The sequence below is a fragment of the Indicator indicator genome, unplaced genomic scaffold (genome assembly GCF_027791375.1).
Source record: "Indicator indicator isolate 239-I01 unplaced genomic scaffold, UM_Iind_1.1 iindUn_scaffold_87, whole genome shotgun sequence".
NCBI lineage: Eukaryota > Metazoa > Chordata > Aves > Piciformes > Indicatoridae > Indicator > Indicator indicator.
Genome location: NW_026539208.1, coordinates 71,601 through 90,489, shown reverse-complemented (window position 1 = coordinate 90,489; position 18,889 = coordinate 71,601). Strand labels below are relative to the sequence as shown.

Here is an 18,889-nt window from a genome sequence, read left to right as displayed (position 1 = left end):
CAGTTTTTTTCCTTCAAAATGACTTTCCAAGCTCTGGTTTTGTGTCTGGCTTGTGCTGGGCTTGGAAAGGCAAATGGTAAGCTGAATTTCCTGAAATCTGACTGAAAATGTTTGAAGAACTGGTTTCTGATTCCTGAGGCTTCAGAAGTCAGAGGCAACAACAGGTGTAGATTGCTGGTTGTGTCAGTGTGAGCTGAAATCCGCCCCCCCCCCAACAATGACCAGGCTAGCCCAGTCTGGAAGCAAATGAAAGCTGTATTTACAAAGCAGAATCTACAATCTATGATGAAATGCAACGAATATGTACAAATATACAAAATTCACAACATTTACAAATATATACAATCAACAGAAAAGCACAACCAATCTCCCTTTGCTTCCCCCCAAAGGGGATCCTTCCAAAAGGGGCCTCCCTCTCCCAGGAGCTTCCCCCCAGACCCCACTTGGACAGAAAGCAGAGTTAGTTAAGCAGAAAGTTGTTAACTTAGCTGCCAAGGTCAGTGTGTGTTATCTTCAGCCAGAAGAGAAGAAGAAAGCAGCCAGACAGCCCAGCAACTGCCCCCACTGCAGAACACAGAATGTGCAGAGTGCCTACTTTGTTTTGGGTAATAGTTCTTAAACATTTCTATCTATCCAATGGAAGTGTTTAGAACAATCGTTATTTTGCTTTCTTACACCCAATAGTGACTTATTTACACTCTTTCACTTTCTCTGTTCTGAACTTTGCAAGGAAAAATTAAAAAGACAGTTTCAAACCATCACACTGGCACCATTTGTCATATGGTGGATAGCTGGGGCATAGACGTTGGAACTGTGGCACAAGATGTCCTGGATGAGCATTTGAAGATGAGAGGGACATGCAGTATCCCATATCTACAATGATACTGGATACCATTGTTTTCCTGAGCTCACAACTTCTCATAGTGGATCCTCCCCTTGGGGCCAAATCTCTTTTTCTTTTGCTTCCTCTCAAAAGAACTTTGAAACTATGTGGTCCAGAAATTCTCTTTAGCTCATTTTGCTGCTCAGTTCTCTAAAAATGATCTCGGCCATTCAATCCTTCTCTAACTTTCAGAAAACAAAAATGGGAGTCTTTGCTGAGAATGGGAAGCCTTGATCTCATCTAATAGAACTGAAGTGGGAAGTCTGCAGGACCATATGTATACAGAAATATGGTGTGTCTTTTAAACAGTTTAGGAGAAAGTCAGAGCCTCAGCCACTGTAAATCAAAATAACTGCATTGGTTTATTGGAGGACAAAGGACAAGGACTCTTTGGTGGGGGAAAATCCATAGAAAGAATATGTAATTGATTAAATTGTGTTTGTGGGTAATCCAAGCCTTAGAATCAGTATTAGGCTTCTGAAAATGTGTGAAACATGCCCATTTTGCTATGTCGTGTCATTGCAGTGGTTCCTCAGGCTGAACACAGAAAAGTGAAGATGGGCAACAACGTGACTCTCAGCTGTGCTCTGACAGAACCCAGGGATGTTGTGCAAGTGACATGGCAAAAGGGCTCTGAAAATTCACACAGTAATATAGCTACATACAGTAACAAAAAAGGATTAAATATTCACAAACCTTATCAAGACCGAATGAATGTCACGAGTCTGGTACTCAATGAGACAAGCATCACTTTTTGGGACACTAGGATGGATGATTCAGGATGTTACACGTGTCTCTTCAATACTTTCCCTTTTGGCTCCTTGTCAGGACATACCTGCCTGAGTGTCTTTGGTGAGGTTCTCTGTAGGGATATCTCTCTAGTGGAGAAAAAGATATTTTTTCACCTACAGCATTTCCTTGAGCAGACTCAGTTTTAAGTCCAATGATCAAGAAATAGTTAACAGATTATTTTCAAAGCTGGAATTTCAGGTTGAGTGAAACCTTTTGGGTATATAACTTCAATAAAAGGGAAGGACTATTCAATTGTGAGGTGACATTCCTGTGTCATGGGGCTCAGTGTGAAACTAATAAGCTTTGCTGTGATTGATCAGGCATTGATTGTCATGATGGGTTGTCTCATTTGTGTTTTGGAAGGTCTCAATGCGTCTGTCCATTACAACATATCTGAGGATCATTTGGTAGCCGTCTGTACTGCTGTTGGCCTCCCAGAGCCCACTATCATGTGGAACAACTTGTTCAATTCTACTCCTACACAGGAGAGAGTCAAGTACACCAATGGAATGGTATCTGTCACTAGTAAATTGGAGATCAATACTCAGAGCATCATTGTGAAGGACTTGACATGCAGAGTAAGCAACATGAATGAAAAGATTGAATTGCCTGTGGAAATGAGAGGAGGTAGGTGAAGACAAAGCTACTTGGTAGTGTTCACTTGACTCCATGTTTTGCAATGGCATGCTTAGATGGAAATCTACTGCAAAGAGGAAGGAGTGAAATGTGCCATGTAAGAAGGAAAGAAATGCCATCTTTGAGTCAACAACATATTGGGGGTCTCTACAAGAGGGAAAAAAAATCAAACTAATCAGTTAGGGACTGTCCTATTTAGAGCGAGACTGATTGCTCTATGGCTCCAAAAGGGGCAAAAGAATAACACTCATACAAATGGATTGGATAGTCATGGAAAGTTTAAATGGAAAAGTAGGTAATACACTACAAAAACTACAAAGCATTAGTGGTGAGCATAGCAAAGCATATAAAGTTCCTTTACACCAGACCAAAAGCCCAACGCTTCCCTTCTCCCCACCTGGGGTTCACCCCGCCATTGCTAGGCTGGTTTCAGGCTGACCAAGCCTGAACTGCCTCCCCTTTTCACCCTGGCATTAGGCCTGAACAGACCAAGATTGCTCAGGGAAAAAGAAGTTACTCAGGCCAAAGAGGCCTGTGGTACTCCCCTATCGTTACCACATAAAAGAGTGTCTCTCTCCCACAGGAGCAGAGAGGGAAGAAAGAGAAAGACAATAATTTTGCTGATGGATTTATAAGGGTGCAGGATTTATGGGTAGAAATACACTATTTCCTGTGTCCACCCACTGGGGTAGACACTCTAGACACTGGAGGTCTCAACTCTCTGGCTTCTTTTTGGAGGCACCCAGCGTAAACAACCACAGGGACCTGTGAGTTTCAGACACACCATGTGTTTTGTAGCAAGTCAAGCCTCAGTTTTTACATAGGCCTTCATAGTGTATAGAGTCTAAGGACACATAAATATTTGTCAGCTGACATCTATCTACAAAGAATCACTATGGTTGGAAAATACCTTCAAGATGCTCAAATCCAACCGTTATACCCAGGAATGCAGCTCAGAGTAGCATCTACCTGGCTGGAGAGCAGCCCTGTAGAAAGGGACCTGGGGGGTCTTGGTGGATGACAAGCTCAGCATAAGCGAAGAGTGTGCTGCAGCAGCAAAGAAAGCCAACAGGATACTGGGTTGCTTCAACAAGGACATTACCATCAGAGATAAAGAAGTCATTATTCCACTCTTCTCAGCACTTGTCAGATCACACCTAGAGTACTGAATGCAGTTTTGGTCCCGGCTATTCAAAAAGTTGCGGACAGGCTGGAAAGTGTCCAGAGAAGGGCCAGGAGAAGACCTGCCACTTCAGGAAAGGCTGAGAGAACTGGGTTTGTTCAACCTTGAGAAGATTAGGGGAGACCTTATTACTATGTACCAGTGAATAAAGGGTGTCTATAACGAGGATACAGACTCCCTTTTTACAAGGACTCACTTGGAAAAGACAAGGCATAATGGGTTACTCCTAGGAAGTAACTCTAATTCTACAAGGCCCCCTGCTACACCATATCCTTGAGTACCTCTCTAGACTGCTTTTAAATACATCTAGGGATGGTGATTCAACCACGTCCCTGAGCAACCTTTGCCTTTGATAACGCTTTCAGTATAGAAGTCTAACCTAAATCTCCCCTGGCGTAACTTGATGCCATTTTCTCTTGTTCCAACAATTTTGACTATCAGTTTTGACTTGTGAGAGGAGACCAACACCCACCTCAAAACAGCCTCCCTTCAGGTAGTTGTAGAGAGCAACAAGGTCTCCCCTTAGTCTCCTTTTCTTCAGACTAAAAAACCCCAGCTCACTCAGCTGTGAGACTGAGTCTCAAGGCACTTCACCAGTTCTATTGCCCTTTTCTGGACCTGCTCCAGCACCTTGATGTCTTTCTTATGCTGCAGCACCCAAAACTGAACACAGTACTCGAGGTGCAGCCTCACCAGCATACAGTGGCACAATCACTTCTTGACTCCTGCTGGTCACACTGTTCCTGATGTAGGCCAGGATGCCACTGGGCTTCTTGGCCTCCCATGCACACTGCTGGTTTATGTTCAGCTGGCTGTTGAACAACAGCCCCAGGTCCCTTTATGCCAAGCAGCTTTCCAACCACTGAGCCCCAGGGTTGTAGTGTTGCAAGGGGGTTATAACCTAGGTGCAGGACTTGGCCCTTGACCTTGTTGATGCCCATATAATTGGCCTCAGTCCATCAATCAGCCTGTTCAGGTCCATCTGAAGAACCTTCCTACACTCAGCACTCCCACCTAACTTGGTATTTGTAAGTTTGTCTGTAAGTGAAGCTCATTTATACAGATATTAAACAGGAGTGGCCTCAACACTGAGCCACTTGTGACTGGCTGTTAACTGGATTTAACTTCATTCACTACTACTCTCTGGGACTGGACATCCAGCCAGTGTTTGATCCAGCAGACTGTACACCCATCCAGGCCTAGGGCAGACATTTTTTTCATGAGGGTGCTGTGGGGAACAGTATCAAAGGCTTTACCGAAGTCTAAGCAAACAACATCCACAGCCTTTCCTTCGCTCACCAAGTGAGTCAGCTTGTCATAGAAAGAGATTAGGTTCATTAAGCAGGACCTGCCCTTTATGAACCCATGCTGACTGTGCCTTAAATTAGGTTTTTAAGCTAAAGTAAAGGGGCTAACCCCAAATTCCTTTGTTCTGTGGGGGAGTTGCAAGGAGACTGTAAGAATAGAACAGAAGTCAGGGCTATCACTGTCTTGGGAAGAGAATTTGCCAGATTGTCCTGTAAATGGTATGTTGTGGCACTCAGTGTGGTTTGTTCCATGACCTTCACTGGCACTGAGGTCAGTCTGACAGGTCTGTAGTTTCCCACATCCTCCTTCTGGCTCTTCTTGGAGATAGGCTTCACATTTGCTATTCTCCAGTCCCTTGGAACCTCCCATGTTAGCCAGGACTGCTCATGAAGAGTGGCTTGGTAAGTACCTCCACCAGTTTCTTCAGCACTCCTGAGTGTAACCCCTCTGACCTCACAGAGGTGTGTGTCTAGGTGGTTCAGCAGGTCACTCTCCATTTCCTCTTGAAATCTGGAGGTCTCTTGTTTCCCCTCCCTCTCTTCCAGATCAAGGGACTGGCTATCTGACGAACAACTAGTCCTGCTATTAAAGACTGGAGTAAAGAAGCCATTAAATACACCAGCCTTTTTCTCATCCTTCATCACAATGTTTCCCCCTGCATATAGTAAAGGATGGAGATTCTCCCTGGTCCTCCTTTTGTGTTAATGCATTTACAGAAGCATTTTTAGTATCTTTTATGGCAATGGCTAGACTGAGAGTTACAGTTGAGCTTTGGCCTTTTTAATTTTCTCCCTCTGTAGCTTCACTGCATCTTTGTAGTCCTCCTGAATGGCCTCTTCCAAAGGCTGTAAACTTTCCATTTGTTCCTGAGTTTCAGCCAAAAGCTCTCCATTCAGCCAGTCTGGCCTTCTTCCCTGCTGGTCAGTCTTTCAGCACATGGGGATGGCCTGCTCCGGCACTTTTAAGATTTCCTTATTGAAGAAGGCCCAGACTTCCTCAACATCTTTGTTGTTCACGAAGGCCTCCCAAGAGACACTACCAATCATTCTCCTGAACAAGCCCAAGTCTGTCCTATAGAAGTCCAAGGTGGCAGTTCTGCTAACCCCACTCCTTCTCTGAGAGTTGAAAACTATTATTTCATTATCACTAAGACCAAGATGGCCTCTGACTGTTTCATCTTCTACAAGTCCTTTTCTGTTAACAAGTAACAGGTCTAGGAGGGCACCTCCTTTATTTGACTCCTTCACCAGCTGTGAACAATGAAGTAGAAACTCTGTAGCTCACTTAGTACATACTGAAGCTTCAAAATCAGTAGCAAACTAGCTTTGAACAACAATTATCCAAATATTTCAGTTAACCTTACTACATGTCTTGGTACAGTCCACCTGTGTATTATGTTACAGTTTCTCTGACATTTTTGCTCAACAATGAGTGCATTGAAGTAGTGGTCAGGGATGAGCAGTATTTTCAGGCAGACAGGAGGGTAATCATTTTATTTTTAGGGAAAAATCTTTATCAATGTAACATCTAAATACCTTGTAGTGATAATTTATTTCTTCTTCCAACATTCTATTCTGCTGGAAAGACTTTCTACCCAGTTCTATACATGAGAAATAGAAACAGTAAAAGATGAAGTACCATTCTCAGTTCACACAGGAATTTTAACTTACAGAGCCTTCAAAGGAAGTCCCACTTGGAAATTAGGAAGGCAAGAAAAGCAGCTTGGAAATATGTGTTAATTCTCAAATTATGTGCTCAAGAAGTGATTGTTATAATAGTGAAGAGTAAGTTCTGACTTGTAGTATCTTCTCTCCAAAAGTTCAAAACCAAATTAATTCTAAGGAAGCATAATAAATCTTTTTGGTCCGTGTCAAATGCAGTATTCTTTTGTTCTGGCCTTTTGAAAAGGAAATGCATATCTCTAAAAGCAGGAAACAAAGACTGTTGTTCTTCCTCACTAGGAGAATCGAAAAATCAGCTAATAGCTTGTTGTTTTATCTTTCTCTAAAATATAAGATTTTTAAATCAAATTGATAGTTCAACTCAGCTTTGTTACAAGATGTGATGGTTTTAGTTTGATTCAACTGAGTTTGCTTGTATCATTTTGATTGATGGCAGTGATAAGTGTTTAGCAGTAAAAGGAATAACTTTTACTTTGCAAAGAGAAAATCAAATTCTGGATGAACAAAAAACCTCTTCTGAAAGTGTCAAGACTTGCATAAAGTTCTGCCTATTTATGTATGCCAGCTACCACATTGGATATGGAGTGTTTTCTTTGTCATGGGTGAACATGAGCACACCTTTTCACAAAGCATCTTCTGTTAGCAAGTAGGTTTCTCTCTGAAAATACACAGATTCCCTTTAGAGCAATTGCTGCTTTCATGAGGCTTAGAAATAAATTTCACAGTCTTGGTGAGGAACCATTGTCATTAGTCAAACAATCTCTTGGCTCTTTTTGCTCTTTTTCCTACATAAATTAGCTTAGTTTTTAACTTCTGCTCTTTTGTTTTCACAGAAGAGGGATCCTCATTGCATTGGCTGATGATTCCTGGGGGGATTTTAATTGTCATAACAGTTCTGATTCTGATCACACTGTGCTGGAGGAAGAAGATATGCAGGAAAGGTTGAAATGGTGAGTCTGATACATGGAAACCAATAGTTTTCATAGAGCCCCATATTGGATGTGGTCATCAGAAGAATGAGAAGAATACCGAGATACTATTAGGGGCTATAAGACTGTCACATTGGACAAGTAAACTTCACGATAATGTGTTTACACTTACTAGAAGTTACCTTGGTTGTGATTTTGAGAGCTGTTTTCTCACTGCTACTGCTGAAAGACAATACCAGACTACAAATTGTGAGGGGAGTATCCAAGCAGAGCAGGACATGCTGCTCATGTTTTGTTTCCAGCAGAAGTCTTAGCAGAAGTAATTCACTGGTCATTTGCATTTTCATGGAGAGCCACAGAAGTGTTGAGTGTAAATAAGCTCAGAATTTCTGACGAAGAGGTATGTTGGGGAAAAACCTGCTCATGCCCTCATGACCCTCACAGTACTCCCTTTGTATTTATAAGACAAACAATATAATATGATGTAGTAGGAATCTGCTAATGCCAGATATCCTCATATGTGTGATCAACTTGATTTTTTAGTTTTAATTAGTAGTAAGATAATGACAGGAAAAAATAGAGGAGGGGGGACGCCTTAGACTTCAGAAATCACAGAATTTTGATGATCATTTGTAGTTTCACTTTTACTCGAGTAGATCAAATATGCTTGTTGTTTCAATCTGCGAGCTCCAATATCTTGGACCCGGCCAGCTGCGTCCCAGGATGACGTGCCTGAATACAAACTTACTAATGCAAGTTCATGGAGAAGTGGTCACTTGCTGCAGATGGGCCAAAGACCCCTTTCTGTAGACAAACACCTGTTTATCAGGAGATGCTTACATGCTTTTTCCCTTCCCACAGCATACCAACTTTCAGACTAACTGTTTATAATCGGTCCTATGTTATACCGTTATACAGATTGTTTTTAATGCCTGTTTCTCACCCATTCCATTGATATCACTACACTTTCCTATCTGTTCCCATACAAGTCCAAAGGTTGGTAAACATCTTCACAGAATCACAGAATTAACCAGGTTGGAAAAGACCTTCAAGATCACCAAGTCCAACCTATCACCCAACAATTAAATCACAGCACTAAGTGCCTCATCCAGTCTTATTTTAAGCACTTCTAGGGATGGTGACTCCACCACCTCCCTGGACAGCCCATTCCAATAGCCCCAATCACTCTTTCTGTGAAAAATTTCTTCCTAACATCCAGCCTAAACCTCCGCCGATGCAGCTTGAGACTGTGTCCTCTCGTTCTGTCACTGGTTGCCTGGGAGAAGAGACCAACCCCCACCTGGCTACAGCCTCTGTTCAGGCAGTTGTAGATGGCAGTAAGGTCTCCCGTGAGCCTCCTTCAGTCTAAACAACCAGGCTCCCTCCAGGCTCCCTCAGCTGCTCCTCATAAGGTTTGTGCTCCAGACCCCCTCACCAGCTTTGTTGCCCTTTCCTGGACATGTTCAAGCAACTCAACATCTTTCTTAAACTGAGGGTCCCAGAATGGGATACAGTACTCGAGGTGTGTTCTAACAGAGGGGCAGAATGACTTCCCCACTCCCTGCTGGCCACACTATTCCTGATACAGGCCAGGATGTGACATTTACCTTTTTGGCCACCTGGGCACACTGTTGGCTCATGTTCAGACAGCTGTCAACCAGTACCCCCAGGTCCCTTTCTGCCTGGCTGCTCTCCAGTCTGTCCCCAGTCTGTAAGCGCTGCATGGGGTTGTTGTGGCCAATGTGTAGAACCTGGCACTTAGATGTGTTAAATCTCATGCCATTGGGCTCTGCCCATCTGTCCAGCCTGTCAAGGTCCCTCTGCAGAGCCCTCCTACCCTCTAACAGAACACCTGCCCCCAACTTGGTGTCATCTTCAAGCAAACTTACTGATGATGGACTCAATCCCCTTGTCCAGATCATCAATAAAGATATTGAACAGGATAGGGCCCAACACTGATCCCTGGGGGACACCACTAATGACTGGCTGCCAGTTGGAAGTGCCACCATTCACCACCACTCTCTGGGCCTGGCCCTCCAGCCAGTTCTTAACCCAGTGCAGAGTGCTCCTGTCCAAGCCACAGGCTGACAGCTTTGCCAGGAGTTTGCCTTGTGGGGTGGTGTTAAAGGCCTTGCTGAATTCCGGGTAGACTACATCCACAGCCTTCTCCACATCCACCAGGCAGGTCACCTGATCATAGAAGGAGATCAGGTTGGTCGAGCAGGACCTGCCTTTCCTAAATCCATGCTGGCTGGGCTTGATCCCTTGGCCATCCTGCATGTGCTGTGTGATTGCACACAAGACGACCTGCTCCATAGTCTTGCCTGGCATTGAGGTCAGGCTGACAGGCCTGTAATTCCCTGGCTTCTCATTCTGGCCCTTCTCATGGAAGGGCATCACATTGGCCAGCTTCCAGTCACCTGGGACTTCACCAGTGAGCCAGGACTATTGAAAAATGGTGGAGAGCAGTTTTGCGAGCTCATCTGCCAGCTCTTTCATTATGCTAGGATGGATCCCATCTGGTCCCATAGACTTGTGGGGATCCAAGTGGCTCAGCAGGTCTCTACTTCTTCCTCCTGGATTACAGGGGTAGTATACTGCTCCCTGACATCATCTGCCAGCTCAGGAGGCCAGTTGTCTGGAAGACAACCTAGCCTGCTATTGAAAATTGAGGCAAAGAAGACATTAAGTACGTCTGCCTTTTCCTTGTCTTTTGTTACTATATTCCCCTCCATATCCACTAAGGAGTGGAGGTTGTCCTTGCCCCTGTTTTTGCCATTAATTTATTACAAAAACATTTTTTATTGTCCTTCACAGTAGTGGCCAGTCTAAGTTCTAAATGGGCCTTTGCCTCTCTAATTTTTTTTCCTACGTGACCTAGCAACATCCTTAAACATTTCATGGGTTACCTCCCCTTTTTTCCAAAGGTGATACACCCTCTGTTTTCCCTTAATTTGTTCAGAAGCTCATTGCCCATCCAGGCTGGCCATCTACCCTGTCAGCTCATCTTCCTGCGCACTGGGACAGCCTGTTCTGCACCTTCAAGATTTCATTCTTGAAGTAGGTCCAGCCTTCCTGGACCCCTTTGTTTTTAAGGGCTGTTTCCCAAGGTACCTTCTGAGTTGGTTCCTTAAGTAATCTGAAGTCTGCCCTCCAGAAGTCCAGAGTGGAGGTTTTGTTGATGCCCCTCTTAGTTTGACTGCATATTCAAAACTCAATTATCTCATGGTCACTGCATCCCAGGCAGCCTCTGACCACCACATCTCCCACCAACCCTTCTCTATTTGTAAAAGAAGGTCAAGCAAAGCCTTACCTCTAGTAGGCTCACATAGCAGCTGTGATAAGAAGCTAACCTCCATACACTCCAAGAACCTTCCAGACTGCCTTCTCTCTGCTGTGTTAAGTTCCTAGCAGGTATCTGGCAGGTTAAAGTCGGCCAAAGATCTGGTGATCTTGAGACAGCCTCTAGCTGTTTATAGAATAATTCATCAACCTCTTCACCCTGGTTGGCTGGTCTATAACATATTCCAACCAGGGTGTCAGCCTTGTTGTCCTTCCCTCTAATTCTCACCCACAGGCATTAGACCTGATCATCTTTAATCTCTAGTTCAAAGGTGTCTAAAGCTTCCTTAATGTACAGGGCCACCCCTCCACCCCTCCCTTGCCTGTCTGTCCTGAAGAGCCTATAGCCATCAATTACTGCACTCCAGTCACGTGAATCATCCCACCACATTTCTGTGATGGTGACTACATCATAGTTTTCCTGCTGTACCAAGGCTTCCAGCTCCTCTTTGTTTGTTACCCATACTGCGTGCATTAGTGTACATGCACTTCAGCTGGGCTGCTAGTTCACTCCTGACTCCCGCTTACCACTCTCAGACTCCTGTCTGGAAAGACTGGTTTCAACCCCTTCAAATCTAGTTTAAAGCCCTGTCAATCTTATTATCTGCCAACTCTGGGTTACCACATCTTCTCTAAGTTCTATTAATACATTTAGAAATGCCCACATACATTAACTCAATCTGTGAACATTTATACACTGTCTTCATAATGATAATGTGATACAAAGAAGTGTTTCCAGGAGTATCAGACAGTATTGTGAACCTCAGACCTAGAGCATCTGCTGTTAAGAGGGGTTGACCTAGTCAGTCTGCTACTGCCAGAAACACAGAAATCTTCACGGAGAAAAAGAGAAATTAACACTTCTTACACCCCAAATATAACTTCTTAATTGTAAAACATACATGAGTTTTTCATTGATCCTATAAACAATTAAAAAAAAAATCTGTTGAATTTTCAGAGCAACCTGAAGATAAAGGCCAAGAAGTTGGCTCTTTATTTTATGGGGTATTTTTGGAAGAATCAGAAGAAAAAGATTAAATGCTCACAAGAAAAATGTATCTGTTACAAACACAAATGACCTTGTACTGAGCAGGCCTTGAAGGAAGAATTTGCTAGAGCAGATCAAAGAGAGCACTATAAAGTTCAGGTGCTACCTTGCAGAGTTTCAAAGTCCCTTTGTTGCATTCCAGATGAGGAGAACCATACCAGGGTGTTGAGTACACTAGCACCTGATGCAGGAGCAAGGTCAGTCAGTGAAATATTGCTTGACAAGACTAAATTGTTCATGTGTAGACTAGGCTGGGGGTGTTAATGTAACTCCTGGGCATGATTCTGAGTCTTGGATAGTAGCAGTTTCACAGGCAATGCCTGCATGTGGTTCCATGGCTTACAACCATTCCCAGGAGGTAGTATAGTTAGCCTCACCGCAGGTTTCTTATGTTCTACACCACCTGCTAGGTATCAGGCTTGGCACCCTCAAGCCACTTCATGCATCCTTATGCCACATCATGGGTCATGCTTTCTTGCAATGGAGACATCGCTGTGCTGCACAGCAACAGAGCATATACGTTACTTTGGAAACTTTGAACACATCCCCCTTCCCCTGCCTTCTAAGGAAAGCATACAACACAGAAAGGTATAATATGTTTAAACTGAAAGCACTGTGCCCCTTGTGCCAAAGCTTGAGGCTCCCTGTCAGCAAGAGAAGTGGGGTCCCATGCCCTACTGCCTGGGTGAGGACGTCAAGATGCCTGGCCCCATGTGTCTCAGGGTCAGGACTTCATGTAATAGCTGTTCATTGAGACAGAGGGGGTAAATTAGCAGTGTTTAGCACTGGGTGTAAATTTGTTGGTTTAGGGTTTATCAACAAAAGCAGGATTTGAGGGTCTGCAGTTGTTTGTGTTCCTTCCCAGTTATGCATTTTGATTAACTGTGATGCCAAGATGTGACTTTTGCAGTGGACTTTTAAGTATTCAGTCTCTGTTCTTTTAGTTAGTACAGTTTTTATCAGCCTTACTTTTTATCTTTTTTGTTGGTTTTCAGTCTTCACTTTTGGAAATGTAATGCACTGACCTGGATCCTTTTTGCATAAAGGCAGCATTACTTTACCCAGAGTAATTTCGACCAGCTGATCCTATTCCTTCATACAGTGACCAGCAAAGGAAAATGTGTAGTCCATGTTCTTAATACACATCTGTTTCCGTAAGGGCCTCTTTACTAAGTTTGTTGCAAAATTCCCAGTAGTGGTGTAGTTTGGTCACTCTGTCACAATCTGGTTATTTTTTTCCCCTTTTCTTTATTAGATGCAGTTTTCTGCCAATTACTGAAAGTTACTTACAATTTATCTTGTGTATGATTTCACTGCCAGTTTCCTGGCTAAATTCTTAGAATGCCAATAATTGTTAGTGCAGAGTTTATAGTGCATTACCACACCATAAACACCACATTGTAACGAGGAAATCTCCTATTCCTCCTTAGCTCCCATCTGAGCAACACATTGTGAACCATAGTCTATTTTGCAGTCTGTTTTCCCCTGTGAAATCTCTTCATGCTCTTTAAAACATTGGTTGCAGTCAATTCATCCAAGAGAGAGCAACATCTTACAGAAAGCCCTTCTTTGGTTTTATCCTCCAGTACCCTCAGATTATGAGGAGCAGAGCCTTTGTACCTATTTATGGATGTGCTTTTTGTACTAGCACAACAGAGAGCCAATAACACTGGCTGGCAGATATAAATATCTGTCTGAGGCCATTGTCTGTGGTTTTAATACTTCTCTTTATTCTGCGCTAGACAAACAAGCAAAGCCTTTTCAGTCTTGAATGCCTAGTTTGTAAAGTAAGAGAGTAGCTTTTTATTTAGGTGTCTGGGTACCTTTCTCCATCAGGGTTTCTTCTTTTATCTTTCTGCTGTTGAGAGTATGGCTGGTTTTTGCACTTTTTTTATGTTTGTTGTTTTGCTCCTCTGCACAACAGACACTTGAGAATCAGGTGAAGAGCTGGGCCTCAAAGCTGATGTTTCATCCCTCAGACATTTGCCTTGTGTGCCAGTAACAGAGCATACATATGTTTTAATTCTCCCTGAAAAATGTCACAACTTTTGGCAAAAAGGCACTTGTTTGGAAACAAACTTAGCAGCCTTTGTGGTGAGAGCTGGCACAAAAGCTTTGGCAAATTCTTATCTTCATCCTCTCCAATCAGAGAGACAAACCTAGCTGTGGCTATAACTCAATCTAAGGTGAGTGAGCCAGCTCCAAAGGAATTACCAGATACAACTTCACCCATGCTAGAGGTTTCTCAGTGCTACTCTTCTGGTTAAAAGTTACAGTTTCCTACCTGGCTCAACTAAAGATCTTAACTGTAGACCTCACCAATGTTAAAACAGTACAGTTAACAAGACAAGTGCATGGAATGAAGCAAAATAAATGCTATTAGGTAAGTCACAGGAATTTATTCATACAAGGGCATTTGTGTCTCAACCTGAATGCTTTCCACAGCATCAGTTATTTATTTCAAGGCTTGCAGGATACTTGTATTTCAGCCTGGCCAGTTAAAAAGCTTTTTGACTTTTATAAAAGTCAGGCTGCCCATCAGATTTCCACAGATATAAATATTTTGTAGCCCAAATGAAGATGTTTTCTGGGTTTATTCACACACTGCTTCCCAACAACTCCTTCTCCCTGTAAGTTAGTTAATTTTCTGTTCACAGAAACATGTCTGGCAGTACCCTCCAGTCTGCAGTATACGGAGAGATCATGGGCATACGTTCCACAACTTAGTGCCACCTGTTTTCCTTGTGAAGGACAGGAATGGCTAGTACTTTACATTTGTCCTACTTTCTCTTTTGGAGAAGATCTGGGAGAAGAAGTGGCAGAGGAGGAAGGAGTGGGAGGTGTATGGATGAAGTCAGATCTCCTGGGGTATGGCTGCAGTTTTTGTCTGGAAAGGTGAGATAAAAGCTGCAGACAGAATGAAAGTAGCAGTGTGGGAAAAATCTCAGAATTTGTCGTGCCCACTTCTAAAGGAGAAGTGTTGGAATTATAGGCTACTAAAAGCAAAGCCCGTTCTTTGCAAACAGGGAAGCCTTTACTACATGTCATTAACATAATTTCTATCCTGTGCATCATATCTGTACTCATATTTCATTATGAAGTAATTTTCTTGTCCTTTTCCTTTTAATTCTGACACTAGGACTTTGTATATAACCAGAAGATAAAATGTCTGACAGCCAAAAGGGAGAAAAAGTAGCACTCCTGTGATGTATGAATAGTTTCTCTACTGTTTCAATTTCTTGCTTACTTCCTCATGTGCTCAGTTATGAAATGTTTTTACTTTCCAAAATACTTCGGCTCTATGCAGGTTTATTAGATCAGGAGACAGAAAATCAAAGCCACATAAAAGTAATGTCATAAATTTGGTCTCAAACATCAGAATGACATTCTGAAATATCAAAGTATTTATATATTGAATAAACTTATTTATGTATTACCAACCAGGGAAGTTGGTTTGCTTTCCACAGTATGTAATCCCTTATGGGTTTTATATGTTCCTTATGTCACTGCTGTATTCTGAATTCTGTGTATGGCTTTCATAATTAAAATACATTTTTTCAAAAGTTTGGTTCAGAAGTAGGTATGAAGTTGCGTAAAAAAAATAAATCACTTAATCTTGTCTTCAATTTTCTTTGAAAAGATGAAATATTTTTTGAACAGGTGTTGATGTTCTTAGTTGAATGAAAACAAAGTGTAATAACTTTTCTGATTAATTTGATATTGTAGGAAGTGAAGAATGCCTTTTAGGTTTTTCTTTTTTTTTTTTTTTTTCTCTCAATGAATCATTCTTGTTATATGCAACTAGGTTAATTCTGAAAATTTCTCATTCTGTATTCCATGTCTCTTGTTTCCCCTGACTGGAAAAGGGGAAACACTACTCCCATTTTCAAAAAGGGTAAGAAGGAAGAACCAGGGAACTACAGGCCAGTCAGTCTCACCTCTGTGCCTGCTAAGATCATGGAGCAGATTCTCCTGGAGGCACTACTGAGACAGAAGAATAGTGAAGAGGTGATTTGGTGCAGTCAGCATGGCTTCACCAAGGGCAAATCCTGCCTGACAAACCTGGTGGCCTTCTATGAACAGGTGACAACATTAATAGATGAGGGGAGAGCAACTGATGTCATTTACCTGGACCTGAGCAAAGTCTATGACACTGTCCCACACCACCTCCTGGTCTCCAAACTGGTGACACATGGGTTTGATGGGTGGGCTACAAGATGGATAAAGAACTGGCTTGATGGCCACACCCAAAGAGTGGCTGTCAATGGCTCCATGTCCCAGTGGAGATAAGTGACAAGCAGAGTCCCTCAGGGATCAGTCCTGCGACCAGTCTTGTTCAACATCTTTGTCGGTGACATGGACAGTGGCATTGAGTGCACCCTCAGCAAGTTTGCTGATGACACCAAGCTGTGTGCTACAGCAGACATGCTGGAGGAAAGGGATGCCATCCAGAGAGACCTTGCCAGGCTGGAGAGGTGGGCACAAGCCAACCTCATGAGGTTCAACAAGACAAAGTGCAGGGTCCTGCATCTGGGTCGAGGCAATCCCAAGCACAAATACAGGCTGGGCAGTGACTGGCTAGAAAGCATCCCTGAGGAGAGGGACTTGGGGGTGCTAGTGGACGAGAAGATCAACATGAGCTGTCAATGAGCACTTGCAGCCCAGAAAGCCAACCAGATCCTGGGCTGCATCAAGAGAAATGTGGCCATCAGGTCAAGGGAGGTGATTCTCCCCCTCTACTCAGCTCTGGTGAGACCCCACCTGGAGTACTGTGTCCAGTTCGGGAGCCCCTATTACAAGAGGGATATGGACATGCTGGAACGTGTCCAGAGAAGGGCCACGGGGATGATCAGAGGGCTGGAGCACCTCTTCTGTGAGGACAGACTGAAAGAGTTGGGGCTGTTCAGTCTGGAGAAAAGAAGGCTCCGAGGTGACCTTCTTGCGGCCTTCCAGTATCTGAAGGGGTCCTACAAGAAAGCTGGGGAGGGACTTTTTAGGATATCAAGTAGTGATAGGACTAGGGGGAATGGAATAAAGCTGGAAGTGGGGAGATTCAGGCTGGACATGAGGAAGAAGTTCTTCACCATGAGAGTGGTGAGAGCCTGGAATAGGTTGTCCAGGAAGGTGGTTGAGGCCCCATCCCTGGAGGTGTTTAAGGCTAGGCTGGATGAGGCTCTGGCCAGCCTGCTCTAGTGTGAGGTGTCCCTGCCCATGGCAGGGGGGTTGGAACTAGATGATCCTTGTGGTCCCTTCCAACCCTGACTGATTCTATGATTCTAAATGCCTTCTTTTTTTTGTTTATTTTTTTCCTACTGTTTAAATGCACTGTAAAGCTTGGCAGTCAGCTGCAAATTTCTGCATTCAAAAAGCATTAAAATTTTCCATTTACTTTCAAGGTGCCTTATCCAAGATACCTTATTCTGTTTTCAGGAGATGTGTCGAAGATAAGGTAGCTTCATAAATTTAAAAGTCTCATCTGTAGCGAACAAAGAAGGCAAAGGGAAAACAGTCTGAAGCCTGTTTCATTCTGTCTTATGAAGATGTGCTACTCATTGTACAGCAAGGAAGGTCCTACAGTTTTTCACCAAAGGGTGGTTTTGTGACTGTTCCTCATAACTTTCTGCACTGTTTCTTCCCCCACTGTCCCAATGGTAATCACACTGCTCTGCAACACTTGAGGCAGCATCTCTGTCCACAATTCATCCTTTTTCCTGTTTTTCCTTTCTTTTCTAGGATTGTAGAGTATTTCCATTCCATCTATGAGACCATTACAGCCCATGAAGTCAACACTACAAGCAGTAACTTGACTGGGTGAAAGGAAATAGCAATAAAAGAAAAATACATCACATGCACTACCCTATCTAGATGCCATATTGATAGCTGAAAAAACTAGTGCAATGTTAGTTATATGATCTAGACAATCATAAAAAGTAGGACCAGAGGAACCACTTCATCCACTCTTCTGCTGCCAGGCAAAATCTACTTAGTACTGCTACCGTGAAAATAATTTTTTCCTTCTTCTGGTTGAGTTTTGAAAACATCTATGGATGGAGGTGTCGTGGAGAGGGGGATTAGGGATGGAGGATGGTGATTATTAATTATTAATTATGAAAATATGAATTATGAAAATTATTGTTTATTATTATGAATATTCGATTAATAACTTTATATATATTGATTTGGATGCACGATTGTAATAATATAGACCATAACTAGTTTAGTATTTACAATTATACCCAATTATAATATTTACAGTCAATTTCTAATTAGGGTGCAGTTCCACCACTTGTCCACTAGATGGAGACTCGACAAGACACTTGCAGCTGCTAGCTATGTATAGAGATATTTATAATGTTATCATGCGGCAAGTTAAGCTGGAAATATCACGCGGCTACGCGCAGGCGCTTTGAAGAGAAGGTTGCTGAACGTTATACACATGAAAGATACAGTTTGTCTTTCTGTGTAGCGAGACAAGTTGCTGGGTCACGCTGGCTCGCTGGTTATCTGCCTGAGGCTGGTCCCATTCAGGGGTGACTTTCTTTCTCCCTTCCGGCTCTGTGGGGGGGTCAAGGTTTGCTTTCTCCTCCTGCGGTCTGCGGGAAAGGGCAGTTGGCTTCTTTGTTCTCCCGCAGTCTGCAGGGGTGGAGTGGATTCCCTGACCGAAGGATCAGCTCAGCAGGGCCAGGTCCTTTTGGTGGTCGGCCCTCACGACCACGGGCGGTTCCCATAGGCGGGTTTTGTTGGGGGTGCGGTGATGCGATGCTTCCCCCTCGACTCGGCTCGAGGTGAGCTGACACTGCCGAATTATCAGCGACTGCTTTCCATTTAAATTACAATACTGCAGTCGTTGCCTTTGACTTCAATGGACAGGCTATCTTTTGCTCTCTCTTTCCCTCGGGGAAATCCCTGGTGCTTCGCCCTGGTATGGGCTGCGGAGCGGCTACAGTGGGTGGCTCTCTTTCTCTCCCGCGAACAGCGGGGGCTTACGCAAGATGCGTTTCTGCTTGTTTGGCTACTTTTGACTACTTAATTAGCTTGCAGCAAATGTGGATTGTCTGGCTCAGGCTAGTCCTTCCCCCTTTGGGC

The 18,889-nt window shown here is 43.4% G+C and overlaps 1 protein-coding gene across 1 annotated transcript; it reads left to right on the top strand.

Annotated features, from left to right (window-relative positions):
* On the top strand, positions 1 to 18,533 carry CD200 (CD200 molecule). The gene is given in 7 exon segments (XM_054398717.1): positions 1 to 76; positions 1,409 to 1,735; positions 2,039 to 2,302; positions 7,318 to 7,434; positions 14,605 to 14,698; positions 17,537 to 17,601; positions 18,436 to 18,533. Coding segments are annotated over 7 exon segments (1,023 nt in total). The 5' UTR covers positions 1 to 18.
* Positions 18,534 to 18,889: the final 356 nt, after the last annotated feature.